We start from the raw sequence: 20,905 nt of genomic DNA, 5'->3' as shown, positions 1-20,905 counted from the left end.
TTAGGGGGAAGATGTTGCTAAGTTCTATCTTAACACCACTATCCAACAAGGGGGAAGTCACCATTCACATGATCAATGATTAGTATTTGGAGGTCAAGGAGGCAAACACAAGGAATGCTTATGACTTGCCAGTTTCATAGCTTGATGTGGAATCACATGTCTTTAAGGAGAGGAAGATTGATTTTTTTTTTTTTTTTTTTTGCGTGGCTAGATATTTATCGTCAGTTGAAAAATAATAGTGTGACTACTACTAGTTATTTATCGTCAGCTGAAAAATAGTATTGTATGACACCAAATGGGACAATAAAATAATATTTGTGCACCAAATGTGTCAAAATTAATAGCCAATGACCAAAAGTTATAATTGCTCATTAATTTACAAAATTCTATGAGGGATGAACAAAATTTTAAATAAACATCATACTCCATGTACCCGACCACCTCTTTTGGAGAATAAACTTATTATTGTTATTATTATTATTATTAAATTATTAAATACGAGTATTAAACTTACTTTTTTTTTTGAAAGAGTATTAAACTTATTTGAACATTACACAAATAGAAACACAGAAAGTGTATAAACAGAAATTCGATCCCGCGCCGGAGAATTGAATGAAATCCAAGCAGAAAGGCGAAAGCGCCTTTTAGACAAATGGAGCCAAAATTTGGAAGACCGGTCAATACAAAATCAAGCTTGTTTTTTTTTGGAGGGATAGTCTAAGGCGGCAAAATCACCACTGGCCGGCACGTGACTCTCTCCTCCCTCCCCTCCGCAATGTCCTCGTCGAGGTCTCTCCGCTCCTCCATCTCGCCGTTCCGGTCCAGGAGGCCGCCCTCTTCTTCGTCGGCATCCTCCACCACAGCCAAGCGTCCCACCACTCCTTCCTCGAGGCCTTCTACTGCACCTCCGTCGAAGTCTTCACTTTCTCCGTCGACGCTGAGCTCCGACCACCAGCCGGATTCCGGCAGAAAGGCGACGGAAAGTGTGACGGTGACGGTGAGGTTTCGCCCCCTCAGGTATGGTGCTCCGTTGACCTCTGCCGACTGCCGAGCGAGCACTCCATGATTTTGATTGTATTGGTACTTGGTAGGTGAAATCCGGTAGATTAATGCGTTTGTCTTAGCTTTTGACAGTGCTAGAGAGATTAACAAAGGGGACGAGATAGCTTGGTATGCTGATGGAGACTATACGGTTCGCAACGAGTATAATTCCGACACTGCCTACGGCTTCGGTTTGTTCAGACTTCTGCTAATTACACTCCTTAGTTACTGATATAAGAGTTTACATGTTTTAAATACAACTCATAATGAATGGGTGCAAGAAGATCATGCGTTGAATGCTCTGGCATTTGTTTTCCATCCTGATGGTACTTCTGTGTGGGGTGGATTCTGGGCAGGGGATTGAGAGACGAGATGCGTGTCATAAAGAGGAATGGTAGCCATTTGTCTGCAAGCTTAGATAGGTTTTAACTTGGATATTGTGTAGAAAGTTTGTAATTGTCAACAATAAAGAAGGCAATTGATGCATCCTTCTGTAACTTACCTAGAAAAAGTTAGGGAGGGGTTGGATTAAGTTTATGAACCTTCAAGTCCAATGCATTGAACTTAAATTTGCTTGTCACATGAGAAATTTTTTCCTTAGGGGTCTGTTGTTATTGATTGATATTTCTAAGTGTTTTTGGGTTCCAGTAAAAGAGGAGAAAATTAATAACTGAATGAGTAGTTCAGTGATGGCTTAATTTTCAATTAAAACATTTCTTTTATGTTATATTCTAAAGAGTTCTACCACATGTACTCTCAATTTCTACTCCCTCACTTTTACTCCATGAATTAGTTATTTTTATCATGTGGGTCTCAACTCTCAAAGAAAATGTCAACATCAAAATTTTGTAAGAGGGAGTAAAAATTGGGGGGTAGAATTTGGGTGTAGAAGTAGTATTTTCCTATTCTAAATTTTGTAACTTTATTGGGTCTAGAGTCAATTCAGAATACATTGTTCCCTTGATCTAAATGTAGCATTGTTTGCACGGATGGAACTGCCTAAAGTGTTACCAGACTGAAATGATACATAATATATTACCCAGAATTTATACAATTAGATTAATGAAAGATGGCAAAGGACAAATTATTAGTCTTAAATCAGGAAGTGGCTGTATGATATCAATAGTTAGTATTTGAATATCAAATCTATCAATTTCAATCTGTTCAATCTAATGGAGTGGGTAAGAATTTTGTACCATGTGATACACTGGCATTAAGGGTGTTTAGAGTTTCACATTGATAAAATAAAAGAAAATATATGGATTTATAAGGTCATGAGTTAGACTAGCTAATTGGCTGTATTTTTACTTTGGGTCTGCTATTGCTTTTGCACAGACAGAGTGTTTGGTCCTGCAACAACTACTCGCCGTGTATATGATGTGGCAGCTCAACATGTTGTGAATGGGGCTATGGGAGGAGTCAATGGTAATTCAATCTCAATTGATACAGAATATTACTGCTTGTCAAATTCTTTAAAAAAATATATCTCAAAAGATCCGCAGTACAATAGTTGGAGTTAGTGGAATGGAACTATCCCTTTCCTTTCAACTAAAGGAAAACTGAAAACCTTTCACCTTGTGAAGCATGTTGTTGTCTGTGCTTCTAGACTCCTTTGCTAGAGCCTAAGCCTTACTGCTACTACTGTAAAGTTCTAAATGAGAAAGTATTCATCACTATTTAATGTGCACATGGGTAAAGTTTATGAAGCTATTAACAGAATCCATGGTTTAATAAATATGCCTTGCTTTAGTTATATGTTGCATTCCTTGGTTCCTTGGTTCCTTATTTACTTTGAATTTCTGTTTGCAGGTACAGTGTTTGCTTATGGGGTTACTAGTAGTGGGAAGACTCATACAATGCATGTATGTCCTTGAATAGATTTTATCTTATCATTTTCACACTTACCACTCAATGATAGGTTTATTGAAAATAATTAATGATTCAATATTGTATTCCTTGAATTCCCCTTGAAAAATATAATTAGAGTTAGAGATATATGGTACCGGTGTTTCAAATATATGCTATTTGTGCAGTGCTTTTGGCTTGGATGTTAAGCATTAGGTTCTGAACTTTTAGTGGACTGTGTCATTTGATTTTTGGAAAGCCGAGTTCCAAAATAAAACATTTTAAGAGAAAACCTGTAATTCTTTTTATTTATTTATTTATTTTTTTTGCTGCCAACAACTGTTTGAATGCCATTTTTTTCATTGCTTAGATTGTTTTTCAACTGTAATTTTGGTCTTGACTTTACAAAGATCAAGGTTATCATTGTTATCATGTGCTTGTTGCTTTGATAAAAAATAAAGGGTGAACATGTACTTGCTTTGATACTATCTAGAAGTTGAGGTAACTGGTGCTTCCCTTAAGTTTTAAAGCATGGCATCTGAAGCTCTTTATTATGTGTGTGTATTATTGTTATTGTTATTGTTGTTGTTGCTACTTATTATTATTATTATTATTATTATTATTATTATTAAAGTTATAATCTATGAAAAGAAAAAAAAGGTTCGATGGGTTTCTTTTCCCTTCTAGATTTTGAGTTTTTTCTAGGTTATTATCTAGTCTTCTTTAGATTGGAATGGGACAAGGTATGCCATCTTTTCTATACTCTTCTTCATTAAGTTCTGTTGTAGCTATTTTATCTTAGGGCCTCACAAATCATGTCTATCCTCCACTATTTTGAAATTGTCATAGTATATGAACAAATAGGTTGACATGCACCTTCCTTCCATGAACATTAATAAATATTAAATGATATTCCTTGGATTGACCTTTTCCAGGACTATATAAGCTTCTAACTTCTATATGTTCATTAATTTTAAGTTCTATAATCTCTTACAAGGAGATATGCGTTGTGTAGAACTCTGAATTTTACATGTGAAGCAGTGCACTCCTGTTGCTAAGTCAATTATCTATTTCTCATTAAACCATATTAATTTCTCTTCAATATCCTTTGTGGCTGTTTTCAGGGAGAGCAGAAGTCTCCTGGAATAATTCCATTAGCAATTAAGGATGTGTTTGGCATAATCCAAGAGGTATTTGCCACCAACAGTCATTGTATGGTGAAGTTGATTGTCAGATTCTTATCAATAATGGGAAGGTTGTTTTCTAATCAATCACCAATCATTAATTCTATTGTATCAGACACCAGGGCGAGAGTTTCTTCTCCATGTTTCTTATCTTGAGATTTACAATGAGGTAAGTATTTTTACCTTTCATCAACGCATGACTTTAGCAACTTATATCTCTTCCTATATTCTAATTCTTGTCATAGTTAATTTTTCATGAAAATGAACCAGGAAGGAAAATTACCTTATGGACATCAGAAGTGCCTAACTATATGACCCCCCACCACCCATATTCTTGGTCTTGAATTCTGTATTTTTCTATGGTGCAAATTTTGGTGGTTAATTTTTCTTTTAGATCTATTTTTTCAGTTCCATATGTACTTCAGTGGTTTCTTTTCTGGGGTATTCTTGTAGTCTTAGACTCTTAGTTTTTACTTTTAGCGTCATTAATGAACCAGAGTATTCTTTCTAATAGTTCACTTTTACATAACATAATGGAACCTAATTTCTTGTGTTCTTTTGGTAGAATATGAGTTGTCTATACTGAATTGATGAAAAATTCAAGGAATTATACAAGACAACTATTTATACAAGCTAGTAATAGGATTAACCAAGTTCTCAACCACTCCTTTCAAATTCAAAATGAGTAGTTGAGAGCTATTATTTCAACCTCCCTCAATATCATCTAACACTCCCCCTCAAGCTTCCATAGTGGTGTAAATTTTTTTGGTGGTCGGAGAATAACACTTGTATCCTTTTTGTGTTGGAGAGTAACCTATAAAAATACACTTATTAGCTCTAGTATCAAATTTGCTATGGTGTTGTGGATACACGTGAACAAATGCCGTTCAACCAAATATCTTGAGTGGTAAATCAAATGAGATTGCACTTATGTGAGGAAAATTTTGTAGAAGAAGTTGATGTAGGTTTTTAAAATTAATGACTCTAGATGGCATATGATTAATTTGATAGGTGGTTTTGAGAATGGCTTTTCCCCAAAAATAATTAGGAAAAATAGAGGAAAACATAAGGTACTGGGCAACCTCCAAGATGTCAGAAGATGTTGAGGGAGGTTGAGTGAATAGCTCTCAACTACTCATTTTGAATTTGAAATGAGTGGTTGAGAGCTTGGTTAACCCTTCTACTGGCATGTATATATACTTGTCTTGTACAATTCTCATCATCAGTTCAATACACACAGTTAGTATTCTACATATATGTTCTACACAAGAGATGTCTATTCTTGCATTTAGCTACCTCATTTTGTTTTGGGGGTGTCAACACAAGAGCTTATATGGATAATCCCATGATTCTATAGATAGGTCTGACTTGAGTATATGAATTATAGAGTTAAATTGGTTTTGAACCATAAGATTGAAGGTTTGAAAAATTTTCCCGACTTCTTACTTTTCTCTCATAAGAAAAACTCAAATTACCAGTGTATGATCATCAATGAATCTCACACACATCGAGTGCCAGAAACATTTTTTATCCGTAAGGGACCCCACACATGACACATCACTATGAATCAAAGAAAAAGCAGTTGAAGGTTTGTATGGAATTTGAGTACAAACTGTTCGAGTATGCTTTGCAATTTGACAAATTTCGTAATAAAAAGATGTTGGAGTTTTATTGATAAATAATTTAAGAAACAATTATGCGAGGTACACAAAGCTAAGATGACTAAGACGATGGTGTAACAATATGATTTCACTATCTTTATTGACATTGGAATTGGACACAAAAGAATTCTAACATACTATGAGATTGACACAACTTGCATGAGAAACTTGATTTAAGGATCGACAACATGAGAAGAGTTAGAGCATGGAGCAAAGTTCAACACTACCAATCATCTTCCCCGATATCAAGTCTTGGAAAATGCATAAGTTTGGATAAAATTTAGTAACACTGATGTAGTGTGTAGGGTAATATGAAAATGGGTATGATTTGTCGTTCCACTGAGGATTGGGGTTTATGGCACGTAAAGAGCGGTTACCTAAACTCTAGGCACCAAGATATTGGAATCCACAAGGATTGGGGTTTATGGCGCGTAAAGAGCGGTTACCTAAACTCTAGGCACCAAGGTATTGGAATCCATAAGGATCCAAGTAAATCATATTTGGTTTGCAATTAACAACTAGAGTATTTTTAGTATTTTGGATGTGAAAGATGGGTTAAATTAGGTGTATTACTCTATTTATACATTTTACACTTACATTGGGGGAAGAACATTATACCTAGGTTCTTGAGACAAGCACAAAAGAATCCAAGTTTCCACAAGGATTAGAACAAGGGTTGTTCCATTTCCATGGTGTATCAAATTTTTTAATAAAAAAAGCTTTGTAAGCCCCAATCTATCCATTTTTCCATAGAAGGGAAATTGGATTTGAGATTGGGAAGGCTCAAGTCTTCCATCAAATTCCCATTGTGATGAAAGACTTTCTAAAGGCAAACAATAATCACTGCGCAATAACTATTGAAAGATAGAAATAAAACCCAACTCAAACTCAAGAACCTTAAATAGGTGTTCATCCCCTTTATGCAATAATTATATAGCTAGCATCAATAGAAGCAATAAACTCCTAATTTAACCCAAATAAAGGACTACTTACTCATTTGCAAGGTAAACATACCAATTTCAAGTAAGGAAATCATAAATAAACAATAAATGTAAAGAAGAGAGGAGATGAAGAAATAAACCACTTTGGTATTAAATGAAGGAAAAGAGTTGTTGAGATCCACTCCAAATCTTCAATACAATGCTCCAAAATGAGTAGGTTGTGTAGTCGTGTAGATCTAAGCTAGGCCAGGCTATTTTGCTCTAAGGAAATGAAAGAGAACTAGTCTAAGCTATCTAGGGTTCTCCCTTTTACGCAAAATGTAGAAAATCAGCTTTTATACTGTGCAGGATACGCGACAAACGGCCACCCCCACGGCCGTGTACATGGCCGTGTGGTTGGACAGAACCTGCGTCGGGGCAAACGGCCACTCACACGGCCGTGTGGGTGGCCGTGTGAGGTCATTTTTCCAGCTTTTCTCCCGCTTCGCGTTCCACTGCTTCGATCTTCCTTGAGTGAAATCTAGGCTTCCAAAATTGTTCCATTATGCTCCAAAAAGCCTCATATTGACTCGTTGTGACCCACTTTATCTAGAAGCATCAAACCACACAAACAAGTCATATATTCCACTCAAATTAAAGCACTTTGTTATAAAAAATTGGTTAAAGTATAGGGTAAAAAGGGGTCAAGAATCAAAGGTATCAACTCTTCGACACTAGAACTTTTGCTTGTCCTCAAGCAAAGACAAAGAATAATCACCACCAAGCAATGAACACTTATCTCACTTCCTTCCTGTACAGCCAAACATCCACGAGCAACTCATGACAACCCAACTTCTTTCAAGAATCATCTCAGCCTCGCAAACGAGTTCCTTTCTCAAGCCAATAACCAAACGCCATTATTAGAGTGTGTGAGGACCTTGCGTGCACAAGCGCTAAGTTAAGATTATGCAAAACATGACTTAAGATGAGATCCCATAAGCTTGCTCTTCTTATTCCCACTAGATCTACCTTCAGAATGCATGAAATGATCAACTAGATCTTTATTTGGCTTGTAACGGGGCTAAAGGGTAAAGGGTTAACAAGGAAGGGGTATGGAAGATAAACAAAAATGAGAGAATTTCACACTTAAACACAAACTAATCTAGAAGAGACTTGACAATTATGGAAAAGGAGCAAACTACAATAGAAAGTAAGACAACACTCTAAAATTGAGGGGTAAAGACACAACTTTTAATAAAGATGAGGAGCTTTCACTTTTATTCAATCAACTCTTTTTCTTTTCACTTTTCAAGATTTTGATTCTCTTTTTCAACTTTTTCAAAGGAACTTTCTCTTCATTTTTTTTTTTTTTTTAAAATTTTCAAGGCTTTCACTTTTCAAAGTAACCAAACTCAATATATTCACAAAAGACCCCCCACACTAAGACAAAACTATCTAGAGAGATGCTATAAAAGATGAGCTCCAAAGGAAAGTCTCTCCTAAACTAAGGAATAAGTGCTATATTCTCTCAAAGGGTGGAAGGGAAACATTTAGGCTAAGGGCTAAGGGTTAATTGATGAGGGTTCACACTTAGAAAAACAATCAAACTTGGGAACAAGTGCAAAGCACTTTATTACAAGAACAAAAGGCTCAAAAGGGGTTAACTAGGGATATTTTTCACACCTAAACACAAACTAATTTGGAAGAGACTGGACAGAACCTGCGTCGGGGCAAACGGCCACTCACACGGCCGTGTGAGGTCATTTTTCCAGCCTTTCTCCTGCTTCGCGTTCCGCTGCTCCGATCCTCCTTGAGTGAAATTTAGGCTTCCAAAATTGTTCCATTATGCTCCAAAAAGCCTCATATTGACTCGTTGTGACCCACTTTATCTAGAAACATCAAACCACACAAAGTCACAAACAAGTCATAGATTCCACTCAAATTAAAGCACTTTGTTATCAAAAATTGGTTAAAGTATGGGGTAAAAAGGAGTCAAGAATCAAAGGTATCAAACACATTAAAGATCACGAGCCAATTTGCTAATGGACAAAAGATTGCAATCCAAGTTTTGACATGTAGGACAGAGTCGAGATACAACTCTTTAGTAAGTTGAATGGAACCTGTCCCATCAATTTTTAAACTTGAACCATCAGCAATACGGACAAATGAGTGACCATTACTTGGCTTGTAATTTTGGAGAAGAGTAGCATTGCCTTTCATGTGATCAGAAGCAAATGTGTTAACTATCCATGAGCCCATTCCTCCTTTGTTAATAGTGAAAGTTGTATGTGAATCCGTTTGAGCCACCATACCAGTCCCAAGAGAGGAATTATTGTCATCAAGGTTTGAAGTTTTTGAATTGCCTCTTGCTTTTGATGTAGTGATGTTGGAAGTTTGTGATGAGGCCATTTTGTATTTTTTCATGGCTTGAGAATTGAGAAAAGAAGGCCAAGAAAAGTTGGCTTGAAGGCATTAGGGTTCAAAGACCTAGCTCGGATACCATGAAGAAGTTATGAAATTCTTACTTAAAACAATTGGTGATTAGAACAACATATATACAAACTCCTTTAATAAAGGAAAGAACTAATTAGCTTAATTCTTTTCTCAAAATCAGGAAACTGAAAATCAAGAAACAGAGTTATAGGAGAAATTGAAAATCACCACCAATCTCTCCTTTATTCCTAAAATATTTTCCTAAAATAAATTCCCTTACTCCCTACTATTCAACAAGTAGTTGATAGCTATTCTCTCAACCTCCCTCCATATCCTCTAACAATTTCCATTTAATGTCTTATTTTACTAAAAAGAAAAAAGCTCAAAGTCTCCTCCCAATCTCAATTTCAGGTCATCAATGACTTGCTTGATCCAACAGGGCAGAATCTCAGAGTACGAGAAGATGCTCAGGTATGTTTGATTGAACATTTTGAATACTTGTTACACTATTTAGATCACTGTGATGTTCTCCGGATATTTTCTTTTACAGTTTTAATGCTCACATGGTTTTATGTTAAAAAAATGATGAATTCAAAATGTTGCCTAGATGGTCACATGTTATGTAGAGGTATGATGGCTAGCTTGGTAAAGTTTTCAGTCTATAAGTTAGTCATTAGCAGTCGCATCTTCTGAGTAAAGAGGGGCTTGACAGTCATTAGAAAGAAAATCAAGTTAAGAGTTGTACAGAACTTGAATGTGTCTAAGCATATTTTGCTGTATTTTGTATTCTATTTTCTGTTACGTTAATGTTGTTATCTAGGCTGGTAAGTTCTCTAATCAGTAGTACATAATTTGGTAGTCTAGGATTAATGACAGATCCATTATACTTAAATTGTTTTTATTTAGAATCAAAGTTTCCTATTTGATAGATTAGACTTTAATTAGCTTTGGAAATCTTTGGTCAATAAGGAATTGAAATTCCTTAGCTCGGGTAAGAAAATTATGCGGCATTGTGCAGGGTACCTACGTTGAGGGAATCAAAGAGGAAGTTGTTCTGTCCCCTGCACATGCTCTATCGCTAATAGCTTCTGGGGAAGGTATCTCTTAGTACTTTGCTGAAATTCCTTCAATTATTCTGTTTCAAGCCTAAAAGTGGAACAATTTTAGCTTTTTGCTTGCTGCGGCTTATATGTTTCATATTTTCCAATCTAGGGCACATGAAACTATACTCCATGTGAAATAGAGGATGCTATTTTAACTGCCCTGCTCCACATATCTTTGTTCTCACAATTGTTGGCCCTACAACCAACCTGCACCACCTTGCACATAAACGACACATGACCTGCTAATACTATATGTTAGAATCCACTTTTTATGCTTTGGCCACCACTGCTTGTGACTGGCAATGGGCTTCTAGCATGGCATCTGGAAGTGGTGGCCAGTTGTCGCATTGGTACTGGCTAACTATTGCAGGCCATTGACCTTTCATATTTAAATTTAAATTTAAAATTTAATTTTTTGTTTACCCCACATTCTTGCAACCTGCACTACAATCTGAAAAAGCCCTACTCTGCACGACCTGCATAGTGTGGATTGTGGTGCAGGCACTGCATAACCAGCACAACATTGACATCCCTTTCTGAATTAGAGTTTTGGGATGCTTTAAGTATAATTATGTTCAATTCCTGTCTAACCTAAAAATTGTAACTGGTTTACATTATTTTGTAAAAACTAACAACGGAGAAAGTATATTATAGTTTTTAATTATTTCTTAAAGTTTTTAAGTCAAGACTAGCTTAGCTCATATAGAACGCAGAAGCAGTAGATTATATGGTCTTATCGGTTTGTGATCTAGTATTCTATTTATAGTTGTCCCCAGATGTTATTTGTAATACTGCATGAGCATTGGTTATTATGGTTTTCTTATTTCTACCTTCTATAGATTTGACAGTTTGACACTTTCTTGTCTCATGTGCATGCACACGTTTTAACAAATAACTGTGACCTTGATTTGACATGATGCAGAGCACAGGCATGTGGGTTCTAATAACTTCAATTTACTGAGCAGTCGAAGCCATACGATATTCACTCTGGTGATTGTTTTTATTTTTTCTTGAATTTAGTGTGCAACAGTATTGACAATGATTGATTTGTACTCCTTTCTATTGTTTTCACAAGTTTAGAGCATGAGAACAGACCAAATATGAAAGATAGTTAGTTATAATATTAGCTTTCTAAGCATGTTTATTACTGTAAGTCTTGAAGTGTTCCTGAAGCATATGGTCTCTGCACTGATGGAGGTCTGATGAGTGTATTTCTCTGCCAGACAATTGAAAGCAGTCCACGGGGGGAAAATCAGGGTGAAGAAGTGACTTTATCACAATTGGTATGTAGTGCCCTTTTTATTAGTTTTCCGGCATTTGGAGATTTAACTGTGCAATTTGTTAATGCAATCAAATAAGTTCAGTAATTCTTATTCAAATTTGAAAATGGCTAAACAAAAAAGTACCTACCTATTGTCATTTCTAATAACATGGGTAGAGTAAAAACATAAAATATTATGTGTAGTCATAGTGGTGAATATATAGATCGTATAAATAATGGTGGTGATGCTAAGATAAGTAGATATAGGTGTTGATAGAGTAGGTAGCTAGTGGTAGATGTATATTGGTAAGTAGGGCTGTGCAGAATCTAGGGCTGTGCATCGGACGGTTCGGTTTGGTTCGGACGGACGACAGCCTTCTCCGATCGGATTTCGGATTGGCATTGGTAATATCCCATCCGAAAATATTTGGCACTATACCCTATCGGTTTTTTGTAATTTCGGATTGGTTCGGTTCGGTCGGTTATCTGACCTGAATTCGGTTAAAGAATATATGCAAAAAAAAGTGAAAAACAATTAAAAACTTTACTAAGTACCAAGGGTAAGCATTAAGACAAAAAGACCTAAGTATTAACTGATTGTCTGATTCTAAGTTATAAGTTATAACTACAAATTATTACTTATTACAGACCAAAAGAGAAATTGGCAAAACTCATAAATACTTTGATACTTATTACAGACCAAAAGAGAATAGAATAGATCATAGATGATACTTTGAAATTTGAATCTTTGAACAATACACTGAATGGTAAGTGGTTGGGTAGATGATGAGTAGATAGATAAGTGAAGTTTGTATGTAATAGTAATAGTGATTATAAATGAAGTTATGTGTGGTTCTGTATTTGGAAAAATATGGGAAAAAAAACTGTTTTTCAAATCCTTTGTTAAATTGGAAAAATGGAAAAATAGTTTCCCAAATGGAAAAATGGAAAACAGTGCTAAAAAACAGATTTTCTGTTTTCCTTTTTTTTTTTCTTCAAAAAAATGGAAAAAATTTTCCGGAAACTAATCCCTGAGGTTTTTGTTTTTATCATTTGTTTTTTACTTCTCAGTTTGTTATTCTTGTCAATTGAATTAAAAATTTCTTTGTAGCATTTAATTGACTTAGCAGGTTCTGAAAGTTCAAAGACAGAGACAACTGGGCTGAGAAGGAAAGAGGGTTCTTACATAAATAAGAGCTTACTCACTCTTGGAACTGTATGATAATGCTTCTTAGTTTCTCCTTTTCTCATATCTGATCTAGATTTGCATTATACTGTGGTGCTGCAATGGCAGTAGCTAAGACAAATTTCACTTAAACTTTACAATTTAATCCAGGTGATATCAAAATTAACAGATGGAAAAGCTACCCACATACCTTATCGAGATTCTAAACTTACACGCCTTTTGCAGTCTTCCCTGAGTGGACATGGTCGAGTTTCTGTAAGTTTTAATCTTGTCAATTACCATTTCACTATACACTGTCAATTGGTTTTTCAATTTTCTCAATAACTAGTTAAGATTCTGATTTGTTAATTCAATCCTTCTGCAGCTGATTTGCACGGTGACACCTGCCTCTAGCAACACAGAGGAAACACACAACACATTAAAATTTGCACATCGTAGTAAGCATGTGGAAATCAAGGCTTCTCAAAATAAGGTGAGAGTTGAGTTATATACCATCATATCTACAATATGTTCAAGCTGAGTACAAGCATGGTTTTAATTTTTGCTCTATCTATTTTTTTTTATTTAACCTCTTCCAGATTTTGGATGAGAAGTCTCTCATTAAAAAGTATCAGAAAGAAATTTCCAATTTGAAACAAGAGCTTGAGCAACTAAAGCGTGGCATGATGGAGAATCAAAATGTGGCTCCAGTCCAGGAAGATTTAGTCAATCTGAAGCTTCAGGTTTGTCCTATAAGTGAGAGACTGTTTATTATGTCCTCTACCACATTTCATTATATTTTCTTTTTATATTATATGGAGTAGATGAATAGCTTACTCTTTTATTTATATTTATGTATAGCATTGATATAAATGAATCATTGTTTGTGACAACTTTCTTTCACTGGTCCAGTAGAAAAAGGAAAAATAAAAAGAAAAAAAGTGACAAATTTAGACCTAGGGTACAAGGCTCCCTGCATTTGGGTATGCAAGGAAGATGTGCAAGTACAACCTTACCTCTCTATTTTGATAGTTTTTCCCAAAGTTTCAACACATTTCATTGAATAGATGAGCACTTGGTCACTACCCCAAGCCCAACCTTCAATCTGGAAAAGACAAGAAAAAGAAAGTTGTCCATACACTATTGTTGAACAAATGCACTAATAAAATTACAGAAATCGTTAATCTCTACGCTACAGCAGCTATTCAAAGCTCTATGTGCATATTCAGTATACAATTGTTTAATTTCTTTTGTTTACACTATTGGTTTTATATGCAGTTAGAAGCTGGGAAGGTTAAGTTACAATCAAGATTAGAAGAGGAGGAACAAGCCAAAGCAGCTTTGATGGGAAGGATTCAAAGATTAACTAAACTGATTTTAGTTTCCACAAAAAGTACTATTCAACCAAATGTCCGTGAAAAGGCTGGTCATAGGCGGAGGCATTCTTTTGGAGAAGATGAGGTAACTATCTATTTGGTTATTCAGACTTGTGGTTTAATAGTCAACAAATTGGCTATAAATGGTTTCTGAGATTTTAATCAAGGTTCTGAGATTCAGTTTTGCAAGGATTCTGTAACCCATTACCCATGTATGTGCACTGTTATTGCTGATGCAGCTAGCCTACTTGCCAGATAGAAAACGAGAATGCATGATTGATGATGATATTGGAAGTATTAATTCTGAAGTATCTGCTGATGGAAGGGTTGATGTCACAGATCTTGATGAACTGGTTAAAGATTACAAAAGGAACAGAAGGCGAGGAATGCTTGGCTGGTTCAAATTGAAAGTAAAATTCTCACTATCCCTCTCATTTTGTGTATGGTCTGAATGGGAGAATATGCTTTATACTGGTTTGAGTGGGACAAAAAACAAAAGTTTAACTGAATAAAAAATTGCATACTCAGGTTTTGGTTTTCTCCCTCTAGTACTACAAGAATAATTGTTAAATATGATTTTGTAGCTAAGACCAAAAAATAGATTGTTTAATTTCATAATTTAAGAAAACAGAACAACCTTTTTGAGCACAAGTGGATATGCTTATGTATGAATAATATTTGACTCATTGACTGTTCTACATCTCTTCTAGTCTTTGTTTCTCCTTGACTATTTCTTAGCTAAAAGACAGCTTGATGATCTAACCATCTACAAGTTCATTGCTTGGACTTTTTTGTCTGGCAGATATCATTACAAACTTTCCCCTAGGTTAAAAGAAATTTTTGAGACAAGTAGAACTTGATGGAGGTATATGGTGTAATACTAAGCAAATAAAATTGGAAAAAGAAATTGAGAAAAGTGAGTTTAAAGTAATAAGGATTTTACTTGCCTTGTTCTGCTCCTTTGAGCTGAGAAGAGTGCATAACATTATCTTTGAAACCTCAACTCTGATGCTTGCAAAGAATGGCTATTGAAAGTTGAGAAGGAAAATAAAATATTTGTTAAAGAATGTCTGTGGTACTCCTTGAATTTGTATGTTGAATTGAAACACTAACAGTAATGTTTGTGGGCAGAAACCTGATAATCTGGTTGTATCATCATCTAGTGCTGATTATGAAAACTCAGCAAACAGTTCACCTTCAACCTCATCAAAATCTTCCCAAGGCAGAGTTACATTCGGTGCTACAAAGGATGGGCAGAGAAAATCGGTCAGTAAAAGAGGGGAAATTGCTTTTGCTGCAGATTTTCTTCCTGAAATAACTCAGGCAGGTGACTTATTTAGTGCTGCCATTGGAGGTCGGCAGCTACCAGCGGTAAGAAAAATTGCTTTGTTGTTAGGTAATTGTATTTAGCATCTCATTTGCATTCATAAAATTATCAGTTTCTCTTAGTCAATATAACCATTCTGGACTTAGAACTAAACATATAATTGCTAGCCACCAGGCCATATTACCTGTCATTCTAGGATTTGCAGTGTGATTTATGTCCATCAGGTTATGTTGCTACCAGCGATCTCATGTGCCAATTGTCCCTCCTGCAATCTGCACTGTTTTTCCAAATGCAACAGTTACTTGTCTCTAATATCCCATCTTCTTGGTCCAAATTTCTGTATACTAAAACATTTGAATTCATTTATTTTCTTTACATTTTTAGAGTGGTTGAATTTGAACTCTAGTGCACATTTTTAGTTGCCCCAACTTCACAAGATCAAGGCCCCCTTTTTTTTTTTTTGAGTTGATGAAATAAAGTCCAAGGTTTCTTTAAAAAAAAAAATTCATTTACAGTGAGGATGAGCACTGGGGCTGTTTCCTCTCATGATCAGAGAGAGAGATCATATGCATGGCTTCTCTTTGTTAAAACTTTGAATTTTTTGATAAACAGGACTTCTAATTTTTTTTTTTTAATCTTCTACATACAGACTGGGACCACTATAGCTGATCAAATAGATCTTCTTCGTGAGCAAGTAAAAATGTTGGCTGGTGAGGTGGCATTATGTATTAGTTCCCTGAAGAGAGTATCAGAGCAAGCAGCCAAGAACCCTGAAGACTTGCAGCTTCAGGTCTGTGGTCTTTTTCAAATTCTATATTCTATTGCATTATCTTTTCACTTCATCTTCAATTTTTATGATATGGATTCATATGATCATTGCTTGATTTAGGAACAAATGAAAAGGCTAAAAGATGAAATTAGAGAGAAGAAAGTACAGATAAATATTCTGGAACAGCGCATGATTGGATCTGTAGAGATGACACCAAAAGCATCAAGCAATATTGAAATGTCACAGGTAATTATTAGAATTGATATTTACATTTTTTTTATGAATATTTTACAACAGAAATAATCTTTATATTTGCATGTGTATTCTGCAGTATATTTAAGAGGTTTGTCTTGGATTCTGATATACTGTAAATCAAAGCAGCTCTTTGCAGTATTTAAACACATGACACTAATATATTCCAACGCAGAAAAACTTTTTTTTTTTTTTTTTTTTTTTAAAAGAAAAAATTTATCTCAATACTTTTAGCAGTGGCAAGAAGAGCAGGCACTTGCATTTAAACTATTGAAATAGATAAACATTTGGGACTGCATTCTTTTTCTTTTCCCTTCATGCAGGCTTTGTCCAAACTTGCTAGTCAACTAAATGAAAAGACATTTGAACTTGAGGTATGTTAATGCTTATGTGCTTAATGTTGGCGTCTTGTTGAATGCAGCAGAACTGACATGGATATTTTACCTTTGTAATTATTGACAGATTAAATCAGCTGATAATAGGGTGCTCCAAGAACAACTAAAAATGAAGGTAAAATTGAACTAGTCTCCTATATTTGGTACACTGGCATCTGATGACATAATTTATTGGTTGTTTAAGGTCTCAGAGAATGCTAAGATGCAAGAGACTATCCTTCTGTTAAGACAACAACTTGATGCCGTATTGTCAGGCAAAAACTCGAAATTTCTACAACAAAGTTCTGAAAATGAATCTACTTCGGAAACATGTTCAAATGGATACATGGAAGCAAAAACTCTAAGAAAGGATTGGACTTGCTTAGACTCAGAAATGGTTACTAATGAAAATACACCAGCTAGTTCTGTGTCCTTGGATGAAAAATTTATGCATGAAGATACCAAAGTGTGCAGAGATTATGCAGTTTTGAATTCCAAGCTTCTTATGCAAGTAAGGTTCTCTTTTAGAAAAAAGAATAACTGCAGTTTTCTTGGCTAGATATGATTTGAATGTAATTTTTTGAATGGATTGCATTATTAGAAGTGTCGCATTGTGTGCCTTCTGAATTCGCTGGTGCAGTATGCTAGAATGGCATGTCGTTATCTATCCCATTATATTTTGTTCTTCATACGCTCTTCATATTATTTTAGGCTGCTGAGATAGAGTCCTTGGAACAAGAGAAGGTGAAAAGCACTGAAGAGAAGGATGGGTTAGAAATTCAATGTCAAAAACTAGCTGAGGAAGCTTCGTACGCAAAAGAGTTGGCAGCAGCAGCAGCAGTAGAGCTCCGGAGTTTAGCTGAAGAAGTAACCAAACTTTCATACCAAAATGCCAAACTGACTGGTGACTTGACTACTGGAAAAGATGCCTGTTGTACTCATCCTTCCTGTCAAAGATTCACTTCATTTGGTACCAAGCAAAATAATAATGATAGCAGTCGAGCTAATGCACAATTGAGAAAGCCGCAAGATGGTATATCTATGGAGGAGCTGGAGCAGGAACTCAACGTACGATACCAAAGAGAAGCGTCTTTGGTTGCTGCATTGTCTGAGAGAGATAAAATAGAAGCCGAACTGCGTAGAAGACTTGATGAAGCAAAGCGGCATGAAGCAGATCTAGAAAATGAGCTTGCAAATATGTGGGTGGTGGTTGCAAAGACGAGGAAATCTGGTACTGGCTCTCACAACCCATTGGAGGAGTATGATGCATCCAAGATTCCACAACCAAGATCTGCAAGTGAATTTTCCCTGTCCAATGGGCATGCATGCAGTGACTCTATTGAGAATGAAATATATGACAATGCTGATGTGTCCAAAGCTTGCTGTCATCTAGAAAGGCAAAGGTGTAAGGAGTTAGAGAACTTAGTTTCAAGATTAAAGGTAAATAGTTCTGCAATATAACTTTAGTTGATTGTCTTTGCAACTTTGTCCCTTTTCTATTATCCCCTATGCTTAAACTTTTGAATCATTCATCAGCAACTTAGACATGTTCATTACAACTTCCTAAGATTTCAGTTTTGTACTCGTTTTTATGACAGATAAACTACACATTGATCTGGTAGTAAGCTTAAATAAATTCTTCCAGCTTTAAATTGTCTTAAGATTTTATTTAAAAAAAAAAATCCATTTTGCTATTGCTTCCAGGGTGATGATTTGGGTGGCTTGGATATGAAAGAGCTTGAAGAGCTGCAAAATCTTCATGTTGAGGCCATTACCAAGATCTGTTATGCTAAGGTGATAAGCATGAACTTTTGCTCTTGAAATTCTGTGGTTATTTAGAGCACATCTTTTCTTCAAGATGATTATTTATCACTCCTTCAGATTATGAAAATGGGACTTGCTAGACTGCTAGATACTTAGAAAATTGGACTTGCTTGGCTCATTTTGATTAAGAAATTGGACTTGTTGCTCAGCTTTATAAAGTGGGTGAGGTGAATAAAATGGCAAATCAATATTTTTTTGCGAGGAAAAATTAAAATGACTATATTGTTAATTGATACAATTACACTTTTTATCCATGGAAGTGCTTGGGGTAAAAAAGTAAGCTAATTTTTTTTCTTGTAAGCGTAAATGGTTTTCTCCTAAAGGGAGTTATACTATTATTGAAATGTACTATTTTATTTGTTTTGTTTCGGTCATGAGTGGAAAACCGATTATTCTTGCTCGGAATAAATATGGTCAGAACATCGATGCATGTTAAAGTTCATAGTATTTGAAATATGATTTTGCTATCACCTTTGGTTAAACAAACTTTCTTCACACTCTGATGTTTGATTGAGTTTTTGGTTGTTAGAAGCTATATATATGAAGATTTCATTTCATGTGATGATCCTTTGAATATTTCTGACATTTTTGTGCATGTGGACTTACATTTCTTATTTTGCAGTGTTCAACGGATGTGTTGTAGCAGATTCCCTTTAACATGTATGTAGTTTTAATTTTATAACCTTTTCAAATTAAAGTTAGGTGTTACTTATTTCTTGTGCGAAGTTTAGTTGCTTTTGGGGAAAATTCGAGAATGCTATGCCGCCAGATGATTGTAATCACCCATGCACCCACTTTGTGCAATTGCTTTTCACTGTAATGAAGTACCAATTTTTATCTTCTTATCCCTCTTTAAACTTCAATTTTGTAAATTTTTTTTTTAAAAAAAACTATTATTTTCAACTGTGCGTTATACGGAATAAATTTGTTATAATATTTTAAGAATATTTAGATCGATATACAATTATATAAATTATAACAAAAAATATTATAGTGCAGTTGATAAAATAGATTGAATTGATTATGTTTTCTGATGCTATCTTTGTTTGAATTCGAACAAGTAATTGCTCAATTACCTGTGCGATGCAAGAGTAATTTTATTATTATTATATAATAAAATTAAAGATGAAATTATAAATGATTCTAATATTTGAAAGTGTACATTTTTTTTTGAGTTAGACCATGAGTTGTCCTGAGTAGACTCAACTTATAAAAGACACCATTAAGTTCGTACCATACTCAGATTAATTTTTTTTTGTATTGAGTTGGCTCAATTAAGAGGCAAAGTGCTGGCTAAATTAGTTTTTCCATACAAGAGGGGTTTGGAATTCTCAACCTCCCTTAAGGGACAAGAGTGCACGATTACTCACACTAACCAAACTGGTTAAAGTGCACATTTATTTATTTATTTTTGAACAAAAGTGTAAAGTTTTTTTTTTTTTTTTGAAATTCTGTTGACCCTGTTACATGTAGTATCTGTCCATATACTTTCTCAACTTACTAAAGCCCAACAAAGTCAACATTGCCCCATGACCTCCTACTTGAGAGAATCACTTCATGTCGCTTGACCACAAGGCCTTTGGCAAAGTGTAAAGTTATTTGATTATAAGATTAGTATAAAAATATCACTCTATTAATTGGAAAATATATGACTCGTTTGTTTACAATTATCTTTAGAAATTGATATGTAATATGATTTATTTAAATATATTATTACAAAAATAAATATGGTAGAAAAAAGGATAAAATAATTTAAGTGTAGTTATTATAAAAATACATCCAATGACCCATGTTTAGCTAATTACCAATAATAATTATTAGACAATTATTATTAGGCAATTATATATACTAATATATGTGTAGTTATACTAACCAGCTTGGTTGGCGTGAGTGGCTCGGCACTTTGCCCCTTAATTGGGCCGGCCCGGTGTGAGCCGAGGATTAGTTTGAGTATGGTACGGGCTTAAAGGTGCCTCTTGTTAGAAGGGCTTGCTCAGGACACCTCGTGGACCTTCCAAAAAAAATGTGTAGTTATACTTTTTTACCTAAGTATATTCTTTTTTACCATATCGCATTTACGTTTTTCTTCCTTCTCCATATCTGAAATAATTAATTGTAATTATACTAATACCTGTGTAATTATTATCTTAATTAACATAATAATTTGTTTTGTTCTTATAGTATTATATCTTAAGTGTGTGTATATGTATGTATGTATGTATGCATGCAGTTGAACATGAAATCCAAATCTCATTATATCTTAAGTGTGTGTATATGTATGTATGTATGTATGTATGTATGTATGCAGTTGAACATGAAATCCAAATCTCCTGGTATGCGTTTTCAAGATTAATTAATTTGTAGTTGAAC

General features: G+C 34.9%; 1 protein-coding gene across 2 annotated transcripts; it reads left to right on the top strand.

The window, feature by feature from the left end:
* The first annotated feature begins 683 nt into the window (after nt 1–683).
* LOC116032786 (kinesin-like protein KIN-7C, mitochondrial) lies at nt 684–19,376 on the top strand. Of its 2 annotated transcripts, none has more exons than XM_031275507.1 (25): nt 684–1,017; nt 1,135–1,232; nt 2,377–2,466; nt 2,851–2,903; nt 4,011–4,076; nt 4,186–4,239; nt 9,496–9,555; nt 10,103–10,181; nt 11,110–11,177; nt 11,411–11,470; nt 12,560–12,664; nt 12,785–12,889; nt 12,999–13,106; nt 13,213–13,356; nt 13,892–14,074; nt 14,229–14,399; nt 15,121–15,360; nt 15,966–16,106; nt 16,206–16,331; nt 16,661–16,711; nt 16,800–16,847; nt 16,917–17,222; nt 17,423–18,151; nt 18,416–18,505; nt 19,158–19,376. In XM_031275507.1, exons 1-25 carry the CDS (start codon nt 776–778, stop codon nt 19,176–19,178), a joined length of 3,438 nt encoding a protein of 1,145 aa, XP_031131367.1. In that variant the 5' UTR covers nt 684–775; the 3' UTR covers nt 19,179–19,376. The 2 variants fall into 2 exon arrangements, with proteins under 2 accessions (XP_031131367.1, XP_031131374.1); XM_031275514.1 differs by having other exon boundaries at nt 923–1,017; nt 1,125–1,232.
* Nucleotides 19,377–20,905: the final 1,529 nt, after the last annotated feature.

This window comes from Ipomoea triloba, chromosome 1 (assembly GCF_003576645.1).
Source record: "Ipomoea triloba cultivar NCNSP0323 chromosome 1, ASM357664v1".
Lineage (NCBI taxonomy): Eukaryota > Viridiplantae > Streptophyta > Magnoliopsida > Solanales > Convolvulaceae > Ipomoea > Ipomoea triloba.
Note: the sequence above shows the minus strand (reverse complement) of the source record. Positions and strands in the feature narration are given on the sequence as shown.

Bases quoted from the DNA above. Each gene is read 5' to 3' on its own strand.
- LOC116032786 (XM_031275507.1), top strand. From the start codon at position 776: ATGTCCTCGTCGAGGTCTCTCCGCTCCTCCATCTCGCCGTTCCGGTCC. The intron at 10,182-11,109 runs GTATCTCTTAGT...GACATGATGCAG, and splicing joins GCTAATAGCTTCTGGGGAAG to AGCACAGGCATGTGGGTTCT. The intron at 13,107-13,212 runs GTGAGAGTTGAG...AACCTCTTCCAG, and splicing joins TCAAGGCTTCTCAAAATAAG to ATTTTGGATGAGAAGTCTCT.